The sequence below is a fragment of the Electrophorus electricus genome, chromosome 22, assembly GCF_041902795.1.
Source record: "Electrophorus electricus isolate QZ-2024a chromosome 22, ASM4190279v1, whole genome shotgun sequence".
Classification (NCBI taxonomy): Eukaryota; Metazoa; Chordata; class Actinopteri; order Gymnotiformes; family Gymnotidae; genus Electrophorus; species Electrophorus electricus.
Window position 1 is genome coordinate 3,938,504 of NC_137518.1, and position 19,845 is coordinate 3,958,348.

The 19,845-nt window shown below is 39.9% G+C and overlaps 2 protein-coding genes across 5 annotated transcripts; one reads left to right on the forward strand and one right to left on the reverse strand.

The window, feature by feature from the left end:
- Window positions 1-1,333: 1,333 nt before the first annotated feature.
- fam83d (family with sequence similarity 83 member D) lies at window positions 1,334-6,452 on the reverse strand. 2 transcript variants are annotated; one of them, XM_027001828.3, is made up of 5 exons: window positions 6,154-6,341; window positions 5,907-6,043; window positions 4,697-4,864; window positions 4,343-4,467; window positions 1,334-3,066 (listed from the first exon to the last, which is right to left on the reverse strand). In XM_027001828.3, exons 1-5 carry the CDS (start codon window positions 6,194-6,196, stop codon window positions 2,124-2,126), a joined length of 1,416 nt encoding a protein of 471 aa, XP_026857629.1. In that variant the 5' UTR covers window positions 6,197-6,341; the 3' UTR covers window positions 1,334-2,123. The 2 variants fall into 2 exon arrangements, with proteins under 2 accessions (XP_026857629.1, XP_026857627.1); XM_027001826.3 differs by having other exon boundaries at window positions 5,907-6,452.
- Window positions 6,453-7,894: 1,442 nt separating this feature from the next.
- Window positions 7,895-19,389, forward strand: zhx3a (zinc fingers and homeoboxes 3a). Of its 3 annotated transcripts, none has more exons than XM_081705212.1 (4): window positions 7,895-8,156; window positions 9,262-11,616; window positions 14,572-17,629; window positions 18,410-19,389. In XM_081705212.1, exons 3-4 carry the CDS (start codon window positions 14,730-14,732, stop codon window positions 18,441-18,443), a joined length of 2,934 nt encoding a protein of 977 aa, XP_081561338.1. In that variant the 5' UTR covers window positions 7,895-8,156; window positions 9,262-11,616; window positions 14,572-14,729; the 3' UTR covers window positions 18,444-19,389. The 3 variants fall into 3 exon arrangements, with proteins under 3 accessions (XP_081561338.1, XP_081561339.1, XP_026857703.2); XM_081705213.1 differs by having other exon boundaries at window positions 9,265-11,616; XM_027001902.3 differs by lacking the exon at window positions 9,262-11,616.
- Window positions 19,390-19,845: the final 456 nt, after the last annotated feature.

A 19,845-nucleotide genomic window follows, 5' to 3' on the forward strand; every position in this document is an offset into this window, starting at 1 on the left:
AACTGCAGGTGTCATTAGCATAGAAAAATAGTTAAGGTGGCGATCATTACAGCTGCTTAAAATTGCACCTTTGAGCATGCTATATCTCAGAGATTAGTAGAACATGTTCAGTAAATAACAAGTGTTTGCTGTAATAGAGTGTGATCATGTAAAACTAAAATTAAGTGTAAACATTGTAAATCTATAATCAGGTGTGTTGATGTAAACCTATAATTAACCATGTACACTGTAAACCTGTAATGAAACATGGCACTGTAAACCTCTAATCAATCATGTTGCTGTAACATTAAGAGATTAAGAGAATCTTGAGAATAAAGTATCTTAGATTGAACTGGCCTTTGATGGCTAAAATTATGTCCAACTGATTTCGACATGAAGGCATTACCCACTAAATATTTAAACAAGAGATTACATTAACCTGATGTCAGTGATAGTTCCTTATTGTGCATTTTATTTTTATGTGGTAGTATTTCACATCATGTACTGCTACTAATAATATGGAAAGCATAAATTATAGTGAAAGACTGCAGTAGACAGGAAGGTATCCATGGAAACAAGTGAATGTACCGACACCCAATGCTTGGAGAAACATAAACAAAAACCTTTCTCCTCTAATGACTGAAAAACACGTTAGAGTCCATTTCCATCCTATGCATAACATACTTTAAACAGTGACTGCAGGTACATAGGTATGGCAAATGGCACATCTTCATATGAAAGTGTTTATCATTAATGAATAAATCACTCTTGCATTAGTTATAAATCTTATAAAAAGTAAATTACACATTTTTCCCCCCAGAGACTTCTTGCTGTTATGCAACTTAATCTTAGCGTGATACTTACAAGATTATGTAAAATGTGGCTGATTAATGAAGACTATTTACTAGGGAAATAGCGCCATCTTCAGGATGTTTGGGACATTTGCTTTTGCACTTTTACTTTCCACTTTTCCATCCGGTCTCTCTTGATTTCTTTCCTGTTGCTACCCACAGTAACACTGATTTCTTTTCACTCAGACACTGCTTCTTTGGGCATAACCTATTCATCACGTGAAACATTTATCAAACTGCACGAACAGCTGTCCATTTAAACACCACCAACGAACATGTCTGTTTAAACACTGCCAGTGACCATCAGCAGTCTGTTCAAACACTGCAATAAATTATCACCTGTACACACTAACAAGATCGAACCACTAGAGTACCTGAGATAAGCGCTGCCTCCGCTGGTTTGGAGAAAGAGCACTTGTGAAATATTTTATAATAGAAACTAGAGCACTGTGAAATGTGTTGTGAAATATTTAACAAAGGTAAAAAGCAAACACCACTGCTAATAAAGACACTTTATTAGAATTTGTTGTACTTACAAGCCAATTCAATCATAGCTAAAACCATTTCAGTGTTTTCAGAGAGATAGAAAGAGTCCCCAAGTGCCTGTGCATTGTCAGTAGTGAAACATAAAGAGATGTATAAAATGTGATTGTAACCATTTCTCAACTGATTCACTTTTAAACAAAACAGATGAAGTAACGTATGTGATTTACTCCCATCACACTACCATTTTAAGACAATAATGTCATCATATAACTATCTTTTCTTCTGATAAATTTATATACATCATTAGTGTCATTATCAAAAAAGGAATCCTTAATGATATGAGTGTGGAATATTTGCTGTTTTTCCATTCTTTTTCATGTGGGAAAAATCAAACACATATTACAAGGTTAAGAACAGTTTTAGAAATGTTCTTACCAACTGAGCATTGGCTTCTCCAGCTACAAAATCTGGCCTCGGTATACTTTGGCTTATTGAATACCACAGAGGCAAAGGTTACAGTAATAATACAAAGATAAAGTTGAAATGAAGAAGTACCATTGCGGTAAAGTCCCTTTGACCTGAAGTTCATACATTTCTCTATAAACCTCACCTATCCTATTACAATTTCGACTAAATGCATATTGGTAAGGCATTTAAACCATGTTATGTGGTGCATGCCTAAAGCCCTTAACCATAGCCATAACCCTAATCTTAGCCCTAATCCACTACCCCTAGCCCTAAATCACTAACTTTAGCCCTTAGCCTAGCGTACCCACTTTCCCATCACTAGCTCCATTCCTACATACTTCACTGCAGACACCTTGACCTTGGCCATGTCCCCATAAGCACACTGTCCATCACACTATGGACGTGCCTGCCCTCTACCTGCCCTGGGTAGCCCCTGGGTGGGCCAGTGCCCAGGGCCCCGGCATAGTCCACCCACTCCCTGCGGTGGGAGAGCAGCATCATCATGTGGTCCAACTTGGCACGAATCGTGGTATAGTGGCGCTGCCGCTCTTTGGCCAGCCTGCAAAAGCACTCCCTCAGGCTGCTGCCTGCAGCGGCTGTCCTGCTGGTGGTGACAGGGTGGTGCTCTACCTCCTTTGGTGCAGGACTGTCCCTGGGTGGCATGGAGCTTGAGATGGATGAGTCGCTGGAGCTGTTGTCCTGATCACCGGAGGTGGTGCTCGGAGATGTTGGGTGGGGCTCCTGAGGTGTTTCTGTCTGGACCGCACTGTCTGACATGACACCGGTGGTCCGCGTGGACGCGTGGCAGTACGAGGCAGCTGGGGAGGTCATAGTGGCCACTGTCTGAGTACCGTTGGACCCATCGACCTGCCCAGCCTTCGCCAGAGGGTCACCAGCACCAATGACATCCTCTCTGAGCTCCTGATCCATCCAGTCATCTCCGAGAGTTGAGGTGTCAGATCCAGGGTTGCTCTTCTTGTCCTCTTTCTCTGATTCTTTATCAAGCGGTTGGATCTCTGCAGCCTGACATTTGCTGGGTGTGCTGGTCAGGCATGCTAGTTCGGGTTTTGCTGCCTTGACTAGCTGGGAAGCAGGTGTTCCTGGGAGCTTCAGGAGCAGGTGGTCATAGATGCCACTGTTTCGGACACTAGGGGGTGCTCTTGTGTTCACTGGGAGAGACTGGGCATACAGGATCCGGTACTCTTCATCAAAGTTCTCAGTGATTTGGCCAGATAGCTCAATCAGATTGCTACTGTTGAGTTTACCATCAGTCCAGTTGAACCTGAGGATAAATGAATGAAGCAACACATCTTAATTCATTTTTACAAGTGATGTTTAAAGTACAGAGGGCCACAGAACTTCAGTTTAGTGGTTGACCTGATTTTACATGCCTGACTCAACTCATAAGCTAGTTAACAAGCTGTTGAACTGGGTGTGGCCAAAAACAATGGACTGGACTCTCGACTGGAGCCTCTTGTAGATTTTCAAAAATATCCAGGAGTTAGGTTCACTGGTATCATTTTTTCTCCTCTGTATGCTTTGGCCACCACCACTCAGATTCACGGATAAACAGCAGCCTGTGGAAACTCTGAGCTCTTCATAAATAAAAGGGAATATACATCCTAAGTTGTTCTTTTCACAGCTGTTTAAAATAAATTTTTGCTCATTTGCCTGTCTTACCAGAAAGCATTAAAGTACCAAACCCTTCTCCTGCCTCCACAGAGCTCAGTGACTCGCCCAGAGTACAACTCTATGATTCCATGTGTCTGGGTCTACAGTCCTATTTGGAAAGTAATTTTTTCAGATATATGCCCATAAAGTAATTTTACCTCAACGCACCTGTAATGTTTATGAGTGATTTGCACAAGATAAGAAATTACAGAGATGGGAGTGGCTACTTAAATTATGCATTAATCAAACAAAATGTCCATGCATAATATGCAGTTTTTATTGACCACATCTACAAAACATAATTGCATCATAAAATATTAATTAACCATTACCTATTTATGACCATTATGAATCAGGAGACTTAGAGTTGAGTCAAATTCCTCACTCACTTGTCAGTAATCTTTTACGCAAAATGTTGATATTTTATATAACCATTTATAGAAACAATAACTTAGAAATAAATTAGCAAGCTATTAACAGGTAATAGACCCTACAGCGATCAGAAGAATTGCTCTGGAGAAGGCCTTTGGGTAGTATATGCTGAAGAATGTAACTAAAGTACATGTTTCCTCGATCGGTTCCATGCCTGAAGAAAGCAAGAAAATGGCTTTTCCACAAGATATGTTGGAACATCTGCTGGCAAAGCAATTTGCACAGGATTAAAATAACCTGGGGTTATTTCTACAGAATGTTTTATTGTAGGCATAATGCACTGGAATCTTTAGTGATACGGGAGTTCTGTAAAAATGACTGACATGGCAGATTCAGACTGGAATAAAATCATTGATGATGGTGGGTAATAATTACATAATACCACCTCTCCACGTAAATCCAATCCCATTTGAATAATGTTTATGAGTGTTTGAGTCTGGGTCTGTGAGTCTTACCTGTAGGAACCAGTAGCCACTCTATTGCCATCAATTAGCATGAATCGTTCATGAACTTTACCCGTGATGCGTGCACCTGATCTCATGTAGTAAGTAGATCCCGTTATGGTCCTCACTCTCATATGCTTCAATAAAAACAAAGCGATTTTTAGTGGACCAGTTTAAAAAGCCCAAAGGAAAACCCTCAGGTAATAAAACTGCTTTATCATCTTTATTATCATAATTTATTGTTTAGTTCAAAATATAAGCCATTTAGATGAGAGGATTGGTAAGCACTATTTAGAACTGTCAATAAATTAGTGAGTCTACTATGTGGTTTTGTCAGGAGGGGTAATGTACTCCACAAGCAGCTACCTGGAGCTCATCGAGGTGTACATTCAGGTTTTTGCACATCTGCAGGAACGCTGGGAGAGAAGTTTGGTCCAGGAGGATGTACACAGGCACACGACGTTGGCAGCACGCCTCCTGCAGGTCGCGGAAAATATCCAAGTCCGTCAGCGAGTCTGTTACTATGGCAATGACCTGCAAACGAAAACAAAACAATCACCCAAAGCTGGTTCCCTCTGTTTAGTGGGGTTCTTCATCATGACCCTGGGATGCAAACACCCACTGTCCTGTCTGTGTCTTTATGAACATCTTTTACTTTTGGCATTAAAACAGATGTACAAGCCAAGCCGCCTGCAGGCCTAACTGCAAAATGAGTTCTCTCAGAATGTAAAGCCTCATGACTGAGTAAGGGACATGTTATGGCACCTCTGAAGCTCCAGGTTCACTCTCTGGAGGCTGCAGCCAAGTGTGAAAGATTCCTGTACACATTCCTGTCATTCTGTAAAAAATAACCCATGGGGATGACTGCTCATTACCCCAGGCTAACAGAAATGGTCTTATATATGTGTTAAATTATTATTTCAGAGACTATGTCTATTTCTTTAAAAAGCCTAAATATCATTAACGTGTGATCTGCTTAATAATGTACTATTTAAGAAATTATTTTTAATAAAGATTAAAAATAGTCACAGCATTTTTGATCGGACCTCCCTAATATGTGCACCAAAATAAATAACCATTTCTTCTACTGTTTGTTCAGTAAACTTGTTTTCTTTTGTTAATAACATTCATTTCAAAAATGGTTCGCCCTACATTGTCCTGTGGTCACGGAAGGCAAAGTGGTAGTTTACATTTACTCTTCATGTGGGGAGAAAATCGGGGAGAAAAAGGAGGAACAGTGTGCACTTACCAGCAGGGCTGCCATAGAGAACAAAAGAATGTTCTAAACCTAAACATGCGCTATTGGTGATGAATAACTTCAGCGGCGATCGTTTTATTAATACAATTCAATGCTTGACAGCACAGCATAAAATAATTATTTTGTAGATAAAGCTAAATTCTTGATTAAATCAGAGCGTTAATATGCAGCCAGTCATTTGTGAAACTCCTTTAAACTGAACAGCCCGCTTGCTTTTATTGCACAGAACTACCCCAAAGGTGATTCTCTATTAACAGTTCAACTATACGATATAGCGACCGTTTTACACATTACGTGAACGTGAACAGTAAGAATTACCTCCTTGGCACTTTTGATCATCCTTCTTGCCGCCTCTTTACAGCTGTAAATGCACTCGCCATAGCTTGGCTGGAAGTATGCAACAGCGCGGGTAACTCCACGGAACGAACCCCTTGTGAAAGCGGGCCAACCGATCTCTAAAAGCGGGGGCTCTATGTCAGATATTTCGGGGAAGTATGTGACCGACGAACAGTCCAAAGTGCCAGACTGATCTAAATGGGATTCATCCCCGATTAAGGAAACGCACCTAGGTACCACTGCGGCACGAGAAATCCGTCTGATCTCTTCATCGGAAAGGAAATTCGGTATTCTTTCCTTCTTCAGAAAGTCCACAAAGGAATCTGCTCCTCCGGAAATCAGTTCTTCCAGAGCAAGCCGGTGTCTTTCATTATACAATTCTTTTAAGCTAGAATCCTGTCCGATCCGTGGAGTCCGCCAGCCCGGTGAATCCTCCAGACACTGCGATAGCGCCATACTTGGAGTATTGCAACTTGTGTCGCAGAGTTAACGTCCGCCTTGACAACGTGATAAAGCTGAACTGTCATTTCTGAAGTCGCGTCCTACCGCGGCGCGGTATTGGCTGACACGCGTTTCTCGTTTGCGATGCTGCGGTCACATGCCCGAAAAGTAGGTATTTCATTCGACCGAGGATTTCACGTTCATTGGCCGAGAGTTTGAATTTGGAGGCAAACGCACTCTCTTCCAGTTAAGTGTCTCGAAAGCTATGTGAGCTGGATCAGGCTTACCGAAGGTTAAAGCTGTAAACCGCCTTAATAGTCGGCGCTTAGGCTGTGTACGACTATTCGCTTAAGATAATGATTACAGATATTTTAAAGTATGCCAGATTTTTAAAAAGTAAAACACCAGCTGCTTTATTGTTATTTTCGCCGGGGTTTACAGTATTCTGGGAACATATAATGTTTGTTTGTTCTAGAGCAATTAATCAAGCTATAATATTTTCTACATTGTGGTAGTAAGTCTTGTTAGGATAAAACCCAATGGAAGTTTTGCTCTGAAAGATTTAGTCCAGAATTTTGAACAATAAGTGCAGAAACCCTGGCAATGGTCTATAAACACTAAAGAAAGAGCAAGAGGAAGGCAATAAGCAAGGAATCTACAAATTTTAAAGTGTTTATTGATAGTATACATTTAAACAAAATTGGCTTTGCAAAACCCCAGATAGTGTCTTTAAATGTGAAACTATAAGCATATATTATATATAAATAAACATTCCGTTACGTTTACAGATAACAAATTATAGCCTAATATTGCTTTTTGGTGAGTAGAAGGTAAAACCAGACACCTGGCAACCAATTCATGATGGACGTGTTCACAAGCTTTATCCAATCAGATTAACCACTGCCTACCTGTACTGTCAGAAAGAAGCTGCGATAGCGCATGTAATTGTCACTCTGACGTCAGGGGGAGCCCCTGGATAACTGATGCCTTTCCTCTAGCAAGCCACAGAGCACAGTGGAGGAAGTGTGTGTGTGTGTGTGTGTGTGTGTGTGTGTGTGTGTGTATTTCATGAAGGATCAAGTGGCACTTCACCTGATGTGTCCTTACTGATGTCTTCTTAAAGTGCTCACAAATAAACAGGTCAACTGCCTTTATTGGTGTAAGTAATCTTCATAATAACATCCAGGCATGCTTCAAATCATGGCATAGAGTTAAATATTCTTTTATGCTGTTACTTAAGCTAAAACGTCTACTATATTATTAAGTATCAAACCAGCAATAAACTATTACTATGCTGAACTATAGTATGGTCATCACTTAGAAAATGATATCCAATCTATAATAATAATAATAATTACTAAATTCAGTTACATTGTTTTAAATCTTAAAGACTCTATTCATTTAAAGACCCAGTGACCGAAATGTTCTGCTCCATTTTGAGGCTGTCAGACGTGTGCATATGATTCACCCTCTCTCTGTCCTCAAAAGAGGGGCAGGATTTTTGGGTTTGGGTGACGCTTTTAATCACGTGCCCTTGTTTGAGAACGCACGGCGTACGTTTCTTGCCTCTCTCACTCGCACCAGTGTCAAACCGGCACAATGAGTGAGTCCTAAAGGAGTAAATGTACCTTGCCGTGGTCACCGACGGGTTCACACTAGTTCATAGGGTTCATCTGAGGAGAGGGCTGAACCCCTCCTCCTCCCCAGAGACCCACAGCGGAGCTAATCTAATGCTATTCATTTCTTTATCAATAACGGATTTTCATTCTTAAACACCGGACCAGCGAAAAGGTAGGGGATTTTACCTCATGCAAGTTGTACTTACATATATAGAGAATATTCAAACCTTCTCAACGGAGGTTACTTTACGTTAGACTGGCATAGCTTGTTATTCTACTCATGCGGTGAAGCAGCAGTCAACGCAGTTTACATGAAGTCGCCTATGTATAAAATGGCGACAGTAGATGAGGAGTGCTTAGTTAAAATTTTGGGAATAGTCAACACTTGCGTCTTTGCTCCGCGCTAAACAATGCAACTTTCGTGTTATTAAATGAAAGTTACTAGCGTGTTAGCACAAAGGTGAAAGGGTTAACTTGCTACTTCGTTACAGTTTAAAAATATTTCGGTTACTCGGTGTTCTATCTGCTTCCAATTCGATTATTCGCACGCTACAGGCTCGCGAGCCCGTCTGATCTTACTGTACGCGCGATAGGCTTGTCCTTTTCAGCGCCTTTTCCTTCTTCGGATTTAAAGGCTGTTGTTTCGTAAAGTAAAATTCGAGACGACGAACATCATTATATTACAAGATACGACCCAGGAGGAAGAAATAATAAAAAGCGATTATTCTCATTCTTAAATTAAAAAAAAAGGCCTAAAGAAAGATAAAGCGAGGTTTTGACTAATTGAGATCGTTTTCAGTTAACTACAGTACTGCGAGATAACTATAGCCTACAGCCAATACGCTTACAAAGTATGCCATTTCACCTGTTAATATGCGGAAGGTGTGCAGAATCTTAACATCGCTCGCCTTAAAAAAAAAATAAAAATCCTACTCCGAAATCACGCCTTGTAAATACCAGTATCAACAAGGCTCTGCAACGTAGTGTAATCTAGGGCAAGATCTGTCAGCACTCAGCGTGGACTCGTGCTCTCCTGGTTCTCGTGTGTTCGTAAGAAAGGGCGGTTTGTGTTCACTACTGTTTATAGCGTCCGTGCACTCTATATGATATGCAAAGACCTTTATATTGTGCTGTATTTCTCCTCTGACTTAGCTCATTTACTCCATCTTAATTGTTTTTTTTTTAAAGCAATCCTAGGAAAAATATCTGAGTAAAAGTTTATTAAAACATAAAAGTTTGAGATGTCTAGTTCCTGACGTTTTATCTTGGTTTTCCAGCAGTCGTGTGAAGTACAGCTGTTTTGGGATATGCGAACATCCCTCCTCTGGCCCCTCTGAACTGTTCCAATAAGGCCAGACATATTGTCTTTCGTTGTAATCATAAGCAGTTAAGGACAAGGAACATGTGTGACTTGTTTCTTTAGATTACGTATGTGGAATAATGCAAAGATCCTGATTGTCAGTTTATGATGTAAATTAATTTATATGAATATGATGGTAATCATGAGAAAAAACACCAGTTTTGTTTGACTAAATAACAACAAATTATAAAATCCCAAAATATTTTTCTATCTAACCTATCATCTATTGATCATTCATATCTAATTATTTAATTTATGTAATTATGAGAAATTGGTAATTTATTATTAGAATAGGCCATTATAATGGAATATGATGACACCCATACCAACCATCGTGCATAAATGATTTTCTATTGTCTTGTTATAAAATATTACTCTCTCACACACACACACGCACACACACACGTACGCGCACGCGCACACACACACACACACACACACACACACACACACACACACACACACACACACACAAAGAGGCCCCTTAATTCTTTGTTTTAAAAGTTGTTCATTTTAAAGATGTTCATTTGGTCACAATTTATTTATTTATATAGCTAATTTATGTAGCATGCTTTGAATTCAGAAGGCAGAATCAACTGTAATACGTGTAAGCGTCTGCAAACATTTTAAATAAGTTGCATTGTCGATCCATTTCAATCATGCAGGTGACAATCGTTAATAAGAAATAATATAGAATAAAGAGCCTCTGATGTCTCTCAGAATGTTTCAAATTGTTGGATTCAGAGATTATTTTTCAATCTTAAAGGAGGGTGGGCATGTTTTATATCCACACACACAAATGATCACAGAGATAGAAAAGTATTCCCAAAACCCTTTTTAAAGGAATCTTCACCTATCTCCACTGCTTTCGAAACAAACTTGGTGGGGTTTACCAGGAGCAGTGCTCCCGCAGCAAGTGTTTCGACTCTGTGAGTGCGGCTTGGTGTGAAGGAGCTGGCATTTGCTGAGACCTGGCACTTGTCTGTGGTTACAATGTCAGCCATTTTAGGCTGGACAGTACAATTCATAGAGCTCCGCCATCTTCCATTTTGTTTTTAATCAGTATCATCCTGGCTATCAAAGTAAGCACATCTCATCAGTGCTTATCTAGTATGTGTTGCGCAATAAGAAGTGAATTCTGGCAGCAAACCCCTGCATGGTCCTTTTTGGTAGACTTTTCTCACGAGACTATGCAATCATTCAGAAAGCAACATCTTTCATATTTTTTATAAAATGTGAACCAAACTGAAATGCATTTTTGTTTAGTATATGTTATGGCAGCAGAAAGGACAGAGCAAAGTCTTTGGTTATTTCAAAATTCTAAAATTGGCAAGTCCTGTAATGGTGCAAAAAGCTTGGAATTTGGTCTTTTTTGGAGGGTATAAAAGACGTCCCCCAAGTGTGTGAGCAGAGGAACAGAGGATCTAGTCCCCTGAGTGTGTGGCGGGCAAGTGAACGGAAGGGAGACGGGTTGCTATGGCAATGTTAACACATGAGTGGCAGTGCAGACTGGCCTCCCAGCAGCCCCTTCAGTAGTGACTGAGGTAGGGGGGGACAGGCGGGTAGTGCTGATGGCACCTGACACATTGCAATGTTCACACACCACACGCGTGCACACACACACACACACACACACATACACACACACACACACACACACACACACACACACACACACACACACACACACACACACACACACGTGATTAGGTATACATTAAAAGTATGGGTTTCCCAGAAATAGCTGAGGGGACTTAAAAGCCCTTACTGCTGGCATTTCACTAATAAGTCACATCCGTAAATGAAGGTGAACTGTTATAGGACGTCTCAGTGGAGCTTGAGTCTACATAATTAATGTGGACATGTTCGACTCTCATATAAATGAAAAACCTCACACATACAATGCAGTGGGAGATGATGGCATGTTGTCGCATGCTCCTCTCACAACCTGGCACATGTATATCCAGACATACAGGAAATGTAACAAAGGCATGCCAGTGGAAAGGGCACAGCACAGACTATTGCTTCCAGCTTAGTATCACATTTCCCTTGTAAATGGAGGTGCCATTACGTGGAGTCAGACTGGATGAAACCCTGCCACACTTGAAGACACTGAAGAGGACCAGCCGATCCTAGTATTCGTTAACCTAAAGATGGGCGTCTAACTCTTAACACGGCTAAATTTCATTTCATCACATTTACTTTGTTCATTTACAGCACAACCGAATTCAATGCATACTGCATTACAGTTGACAAGAAGCAGCCTAACACAGTGAGTTTTTTTGTTTGTACACCTGGCACACCAGTGTTTCTGCTGAGGAAAGATGCCATAGCTGCCTCATTAAGTGTTGTACCATGAGTTCAAGCAGGAACAAGCAGGCAGTGCTTTAATCAGTAGTGAGAGAAGAAAGTAGTGTGAATAAAATCCATTTTGCATCTACTAAAATCACATGCCATAGTAAATACAAAGCCACTTTTACTTACTTTGTATGTTTTTATACTGTAATAAATAATACACATATCTAATAATAATGTATTATAATACATAAAAAATATCTTGTTTCAATCATTATTGGAGTGACATCAGCAAAAAAAACAACAACAAACAGTATTGGATATTGAAGGAAAAAAATAACAACCATGATTTGTAACAAATCATACTGTAGCAAATTCTGCCTAAAATGTTACTGAACTGCTTATGGTGCAGCATAATGTAAACCATAGTACAGTAGGTCTCATGAAAATCTAAAAAGAGCAATAGTTATGTATAAATAAATTTAAAAAAAAAAAGTTTAGAATATACATTGTAATAAATTACAACTCCTTTATTTAAATAGCCTAATTTGCACTGTAACCAGTAGGGTTTTGTGAGAGTTTAACTTAATAAAAAATGTATAATAATTAGAGGTTATGTATTAGTCTTGTTGCAAGTTATGATTTAGTAGATTATTATGTTTAAGCACACTGTGTATTCAGTAAAGTGTTATGTATAAGCAGTTTCAGTATATTTCCAGATGGTCTATTCACTTGTGTTTTAATTAAAAAATAATTTAAAATCAATTTAATCATTTTAACCATTAAAATATACAAATCAGCTCAATATTGTGTATACCAAAGCCATATTATTATGCTATCTCTATAGATCATTAGTCTTCACTAATTTTGAGACATGTTAGATGTTTCAGTACCTTCAGTACTTTCTCTCCATAGGTTGCTTGAGGTGAAAAGGCATTTAGGTCTGCCATATGGGTAACAAAAGTATCAGGAAACACACAGTAGAAGGTAGAGTGTTTTGTGGAGGAGTGCATAGTTCACCCCTGAGCTGAAACACGAGTCCCCTCTTTCACAGTGTACTTTTCAATAGCTCACTGTCTGGAATAGTCTGGAAACCTCTTGTCCTGTGTCTAATCATATGGCTTGTTTGCCAGATAAAGCATCCCAACTCTTTGATGAGTGACCTGCTTTTTATGTGACATTTTCCGAACTACCCCTTCTTTCTCAGGTGGTAATCAAGCAAGTGCTCCGGTGCCTGTGTGGTAGAAGATAGTAATGTTTCACTCCCTTCCCTTCACACCACCTGCGAACTCCCATAATTACATTTTTTGTACTTTGTCAGAAAATGCGTAAAGTAACCTAAATTTGTAGAAATGCAATCATTTTATACAGAGCTTAATTAATTTTGAATAGTAAATAGAGCATTCTGTCTATTTTTAAAATTTATTTATTTAAAAAAAGCCTCATTGTTAATCCTTATACTAGGTATACTGGTATATAATGCTTTTTCTAACCCAGCTGTAACTGGGGGAAAGGTTAAGAGCAGTGTGATTTAATGAATGTCTTATGACCTCTCAGCTCAACGTACAGTAAATGCCCATGTCTGGATGTAGAGAAGTGGGATTACAGCATAAGATGCTGGTGACCTAGTTTAAATTTTTCTCCCCTGGCAGGAAGGGAGCCGTCATGAGAAATAAAAAGAGTGAGTTGGAGAGAGGACGTCACAGCTCTGTCTGGGAGCACAGTGTATTCTGGGCAGTCAGCTCAGGGTTTTTTAATTCCAGAACGGTTTCATCTTTTATTTAAAAGACAGGCAGTCACTGAAAAAAAATTCACACACGAACACCACATTTTTATACAATACTTTATAGTCTTTTATATAGTCTAATACTTTTTATAGTCTAATGAAAGACATGTTGAAGAGAACCAAACCCAAATCAAAAGTGCAAATGGTTCCATTAACACATTTTAGAGATGCCTATTGCATGGAAAATAAAGAATGATAGTATAATTATTCAGTGGCTATTTATTGGCACGATGACTGAGACTCTCCAAATGAGACAAAGTAAGTTAGGTGCTAACAGATGGAAAAGCTTGGAGAGGAAGACAAAGTCAGAGACAAAAAACTGTAGTCCTGCTAGGACAGCTGAGGAGAAATTTGTCTGACTATGGTGAGGGTGTTTGGGATGTTCACACAGAGTACTGTGAGAGTATTGGAGATGCACACACTGAGTATTGTGAGAGCATTGGGAAAGCACACTCAGAGTACCTTAAGAGCATTTTGGATGCACACACACAGAACTGTCTTTAGTTTCAAATTTTATGTTCCAAACTCATAAACTATGCTGCATATGGTTGAGCGCCCAGAGTAACAATCATTACAAGATATTTACATAATTGTTAAAACAGAACAGGCGGAAAAATGTGAACCACAGATGAACCTGAAAAGGCCCTGAACCGCCTGAGGAGTAGCGTGCGGGGGAGTCTGGTGAGCAGACAGGAGATATGGGTGGGGGGGGGGGATAGCATATGTGGGTCTGGCACAATATGTAAAACTACAAATCCAGGTTTTTTGATAGAACTGATTTTGTGCCTAAAAAAAGTGGCAGTGGTTTGGTGGTGGGCACTGTCTTTTACTCATTCATCTATTCATGTACGTTTATTGCTATTACTGTTCTTTTCAATTTCTTGCCTGTATTTGTGCCTTTTGGTCAACATTCATATATTTATATAGAAAAGCAAGGCTTCTGCTTCACTAAATCTGATTCATATAAGAATGTCTCCACTGCCAAAAGTGAACTTTGTTTAGTGTCCATGCTTTTCAAAGCAGATTACGTACCTGATGATAAATGCTCTTTCCAGTGAATAGTTATTTTTTATTCTTCTCTGGTTTATTGCTAGTATCTCTACTTACCTCATGTTACTTTTATTTCATTGTTTTGTTCATCCACAGACTCCTAGTGTGTTGCTAGATCACTACTGTGCAATGGGGGAAAGTTCTACACTGAAGACATGTGATGTCATCATGGCTGTTCTATGACACTGAAGCTCCATAAAATTCCTGTACATGGTCCTGACTCTTAGATCATTTTTCACAATTAGCCCTGCAACATGGCCAGCAAAAGGAAGTCCACCATTCCCTGCATGATTCCATCCAAGAACAAACACCTGCGAGACGAAATCATGCTGGGATGTTTACCAGAACTCCTGCCTACTATACCTGAAGACAGCATCTTGAGCATCTCTGGTCAGGAGGAAGAGGAACAGAAGATCCCCCTTGTTTTCAGACATGATGGCAACAAATCATACTGTGAAAGGGGAACATACAGCTGCCCACCATGTGGATTTGAAATGTCAGATCTGAACCTTTTCCTCAACCACATGGACAGCAGCCATATGGACTTTCACACACAACCAATATTTTACTGCCTGAATTGCAAGGTTTCACTGGCAAAGTTTGAGGGTCTGGCATTGCATAACGCAAAAATACATCCCAAGCTGCACACAGCAGGGAGTCCTGGCAAAGTATCTTTGCAGGTTACTAAGCGAGATGGAGTTATAAGAGTGGAACAGACACTGTTTACAGAAAGAGAGGATTTCAGTGAGACTGGTATATCCATTACTAAGACCCCAATAATGAAGATGATGGTCAAAGGGGAGCACAAGAAAATTGTAGTTTCTCACACAGTTGAGGTACAGAGGCCAGAGTTTAGTGTTGACAAGGCCATGACAGTAGCTAATGGCACCACAGGGAGGAATTTTCCCCCATCAAAAGCACAAGTTCTGACTGGTACTGGTTCTGTCTCAGTGATGAAACTGCCAAACACTCATGGCATACCAGTAACACAGAACTTAAGGCATTCTATCCCATCTGGTCCCATATCAAACAGTGATCTCCCAAAAGTAATGATTCCTTTAAGCAGCATTCCCACCTATGATCCCGCCATGGACTTAAGCAGTTTCCTTAAGACTTCTTTCGGCAAGTTTCCATACCCCACCAAGGCAGAGCTCTGTTATTTGACTGTGGTGTCTGGTTTCCCAGAGGAGCAGATTAAGCTCTGGTTCACAGCTCAGAGGCTGAAACAAGGCATCAGCTGGTCTCCTGAGGAAATTGAGGACACAAGAAGGAAGATGTTCAACACTGTGTTCCAAGCTACACCTAAATCATCACAAAGGCAATCCTATCAACAGTCTCCCCAACACTGTGTCTCTGTTAAGTCCACTTCTGCAAGCTCTGGCTACATACCACATGCGCCAAAGTGTAGTTTGATAGGATGGAAAGGAGGGGTCATAGTCACCCAGCCAGGTATAACCCAAGTTTCCCCTCTAAGGCACCAATCAGTGGTGGATACACCACAAGTCACTGTTCGACATGGGATCTTCACAAAGGAAACTGGAAATGGGTTATTCTCAATGAAAGCTGAGAGCAGCTCAGTAAGCCGAGCGGATCACAGACGTGGTGAAAAAACTGAGACAGGAACCAGTGGACCTGGCACAACCATTAGCATAGTTGGTGGCACAGCCAGTGCAAGTGTGTCAAATAGTGCTAATCAGATGAAAAACAGTAGTTATACTGATGGAAGCATAATGAACTTGACTAACATTGTCAGGAAAATTGATTGTAATGTAAATCACAGAAACACCAATTGCACCAGCAAATCCTACACAAGCTCATCTTCCATATGTGGACAGGAGAACCTATTGACAACTGACAAAAAAGAAAGCAGCAACTGCAACATCGCCACCAGCAGCAATTCCAGTAATGGAAGTATTTACAAAAGCACCAGCCACAGTACTATTTGCACTAAAAAGGAGGGCAACATATCTGACTACACCAGCAAAGCAAGGAACACTGACTCTAACGTCACTTGTAGCAGCACTGGAGCAGATGGGTTTTCGCCAGTCCTTACCCACAGCCTTAGTGTCCAGACTGGTAGTCTGCTGGATCCATTCCTTAGTAAGAGCAAGAGCAAACTGCCTGAGGAACTAGAGACTTTAAAGCAAAGCATTATCCAGAGCCCATTCTCAGAACAGTCAAAACTCATGGCAGCCATGGACGTGCCCATATGGGAGGCCGATAAACCGTACAGTAGTAGCTTGACAGAGTCGCAGTTGGCTGCAGAGCCATTGCTCAGTAATATGCCCACAACCTCTTTTTGCTCAGATGATTCATGCCTTCAGGAGGATAAAAATAAACCCTCCTCTAAGTCTCTGCCTGCTCAAGTACAGAAACTTTCCCCAAAAACAATTCTGGGAGCTTCTCAGGTTCCATCTCCAGACTTCACTGCCATTCATTACAGGGACCATGAACCCCCTGCCTTAGAGGATGCTCCTCAGCCATCTAAGGTTGTTGTAGACATGCCAAATTTTAACAGCAAAGTTAAGCAAAGAGAAACTGATTATAGGTTTTTGGAGCAGCAGAAAAGCCAAACAAACAAAATGTTTTGTAACACTAACAAAGATGAGCACTCTAGGATAGTACACATGCTACACACTTTGGAAAAGGATGAGAGTAAAAAGATGGCTTCAGGGGATGAGATACTGCCTCTCCAGCAGCACAAAGAAGAGCTGGACCACTGGGAGGAGAGCAGCTATTATGATCTAAAGAACAACCTTGTGAAGATCAGCAGCTTCAAGCCCCTCAAAGAACAGGAGCACACGTCTGAGTGCAACAGGAAGAAAACAAATAACCAGCAACTGGATGAAGATGATGGTTCCAATTATGAAAATGGGTCTTCAAAGTGGCAAGCAAGCCACCAGTTTGTTGAGGATGATAAATATATCAACAAACATTCAAAGAGGCATGATGACCAGACTAACTGTAGGGAGCTTGAAACTAATTCTGAGTATCTCAGCTCAGAGCGACAAAGTATTTTTCAGAATTTCGACACTCGAGTTCCTATGGCAGCAAAGAAAAATTTAGAAGGGAAAGAAGAGACTGTGGAGAAAGCACCACCAAAAGATCACTGGTTGATGAAAGATGGAGAGCACCAGCAAGACACTCAGTCAAGGTAAAACCTCTCTTCATACAGTATCAGGTGTATAGACTACCAATAAATGCAAATGATTAACATATTATCTTTTATGTAGTTTTGGAAGGAGTAGGACAAATTTTACAGGACATCAGTATTAAAGTGATAAAGCCATTTTATGGTTTTCTTGAATTATCTCATCTCATCCAAATGTTTTTCAGTTGTTTGCCTTTTTAAACATGTTTGTACATTTACAGTATGAATAGTTAGGATAGCTGGGTTTAACCTTGTCAGCCAGCATCAAAGCAGCTGGAGAAACAGTAAAAATGTTAGCCTTGCAAAAACTATTATTAGGAGGAAAAAGGTGAATGGATACCACTGTGCCCACTGCCCTGGTGTCTGTGTACCAGTCATCACACAGCAAAAAAGGGAAAAAATGCACCCCAGTGTTTAAACAGCTACGCTGTCCAGCTGGACCAAAATGAACCCTACAAGAGTTAAACACTAGGTGTTAATTCAGCATTGGGATTTTTGCTGTGCAGGACTGCGTTAAATATATGAAATTAAACTTGTGTGAGCAGTTATTAAGTATAATCAGCTATCATCATCTATTTCTAACCCAGAGTGCTGGAGATAGGATGACAAAAACAGATACTCTCCAAATAATTTTAAAGATACCATTTATGAATCATGTGTGCAATAAACTGATATACCTCTGCAGATGCACGTTGAAGCTTCTCATGTAAAACTGATTATGGCAGTGTGATGGTAACTTTGGACAGTTTGTATATCAGCACATGTTTATTTTCTCATCTGCAGAGACTGTATGAGAGGAGAACTGCTGAAAGTATGAGGACCCCACATGAATGCTCACTTATGCTCAAGTTTTTAACTGTTTTGATATATGACAGCAGATCAGACTGTTGTCAGTGAAGGACTTTTGTGGTGTGCATCCTGTCATTGAGTGACAGAGGCTCTGTTGTAGGTCAGACTTCATTTTGTAAGAGGCAAAAGTAAAGTAGGAAATGTACATGGTTGTAACTGCACTACTGAGGGTGTTCTAGACTGTACAACAAAATTGTATAAGTGGGATGTTGTGATACTTCGTATTATTTCAAATAATCAGCACTTCTGCATTGCCTTGAGTTTTTATTTACTAATGTTTTCCTTCTGTATGTCCAGATTGAAAAAGCTTAAGAGCAGTTTAATTTTCATAAACAAAAGCTGAGCAGTTACAAGTTTTCACTCTTACCTGCTTTAGTGGTGTTTGTTTGCACAAACCAGAGATTAGCCAGACATGGTAACATTGCCTTAACAGTCACCCATTTACTTGTATGACTGGCTACCCAATTTGCTTCCCAGCAACTGTGTTGTAAAGACAATGATGGGTGTACAAAAGTGTGGGGTATAAATCCCAAGAGAACTGCTGCTATACTTTTTAAGGAAACTGAGTGTTTTTTTTTTCTTCAGAAACAAAATATTATAATGTGAAAGGTTAAAAAGAAGTGGAAATAATTTGTTAACTTATAATGGAAAGAGCTTGAAACAGTGTGCTTACAGTCCAAGTGAGAAGGAATTCTCAAAGCCAGCCAAAACAAGTGTTCCACTAACTGGATATTCCCTAAGTTTATGAAGTTGGTCTTTTTTTATTTACACATTATGCATCACTGATATGCTGCTAAATTGAAAAGAAAAAAAAATCCAAAGTGAACAACCTAAAGGTGCTTCTCATCCCATATCATTTGCATTTGTATATCACATTATTTTTAAACAAAATATTAAAATCTGGACTTACATTATATTCACTTTGATTTTCATTGTGCAAGATTGTCAGAACACATTACACTGTAGTGTTACTCTGTCCACACATTAAAGTCAGCGATAAATGGAACAAAACTGGAAGACTTTTTTAATGTAAATCATTCTAAGAAAAGTAAACCTACCTTTTATATTTTTAGCTCTTACTACAATAAAACACCTGCAGATTTAAATCTCAAGTGCTACTTGGATCACCCACTGAATCTTTTTAGAGCTAGACTGGTTTCTCAACACATCGTCAAGACACTACAATGTAAACCAATGGATATATTTTCTGCTTGGAGAAAAAAGCAGCAGCATTGTAACCGGTCTGTTGGTCATCAGGAATGCATCCTCCCCCCCGAGTGTGAATGACCAGAATGCTTCCTTTAGAGGTAGTGCAGAAGGGTTCACAGAGCACTTTTTGAAAGAGACGAAACCTCACCGGAGCATCCAAC

What these genes read in the sequence shown, in the direction of transcription:
- fam83d (XM_027001826.3), bottom strand. Translation starts at nt 6,380, where the DNA reads ATGGCGCTATCGCAGTGTCTGGAGGATTCACCGGGCTGGCGGACTCCA. An exon ending in TGATCAAAAGTGCCAAGGAG is followed by an intron (nt 4,865 to 5,906) that starts GTAATTCTTACT and finishes TTTCGTTTGCAG; the next exon opens with GTCATTGCCATAGTAACAGA. An exon ending in GTGGCTACTGGTTCCTACAG is followed by an intron (nt 3,067 to 4,342) that starts GTAAGACTCACA and finishes ATTTATCCTCAG; the next exon opens with GTTCAACTGGACTGATGGTA.
- zhx3a (XM_081705212.1), top strand. Translation starts at nt 14,730, where the DNA reads ATGGCCAGCAAAAGGAAGTCCACCATTCCCTGCATGATTCCATCCAAG. An exon ending in CAGCAAGACACTCAGTCAAG is followed by an intron (nt 17,630 to 18,409) that starts GTAAAACCTCTC and finishes TCTCATCTGCAG; the next exon opens with AGACTGTATGAGAGGAGAAC.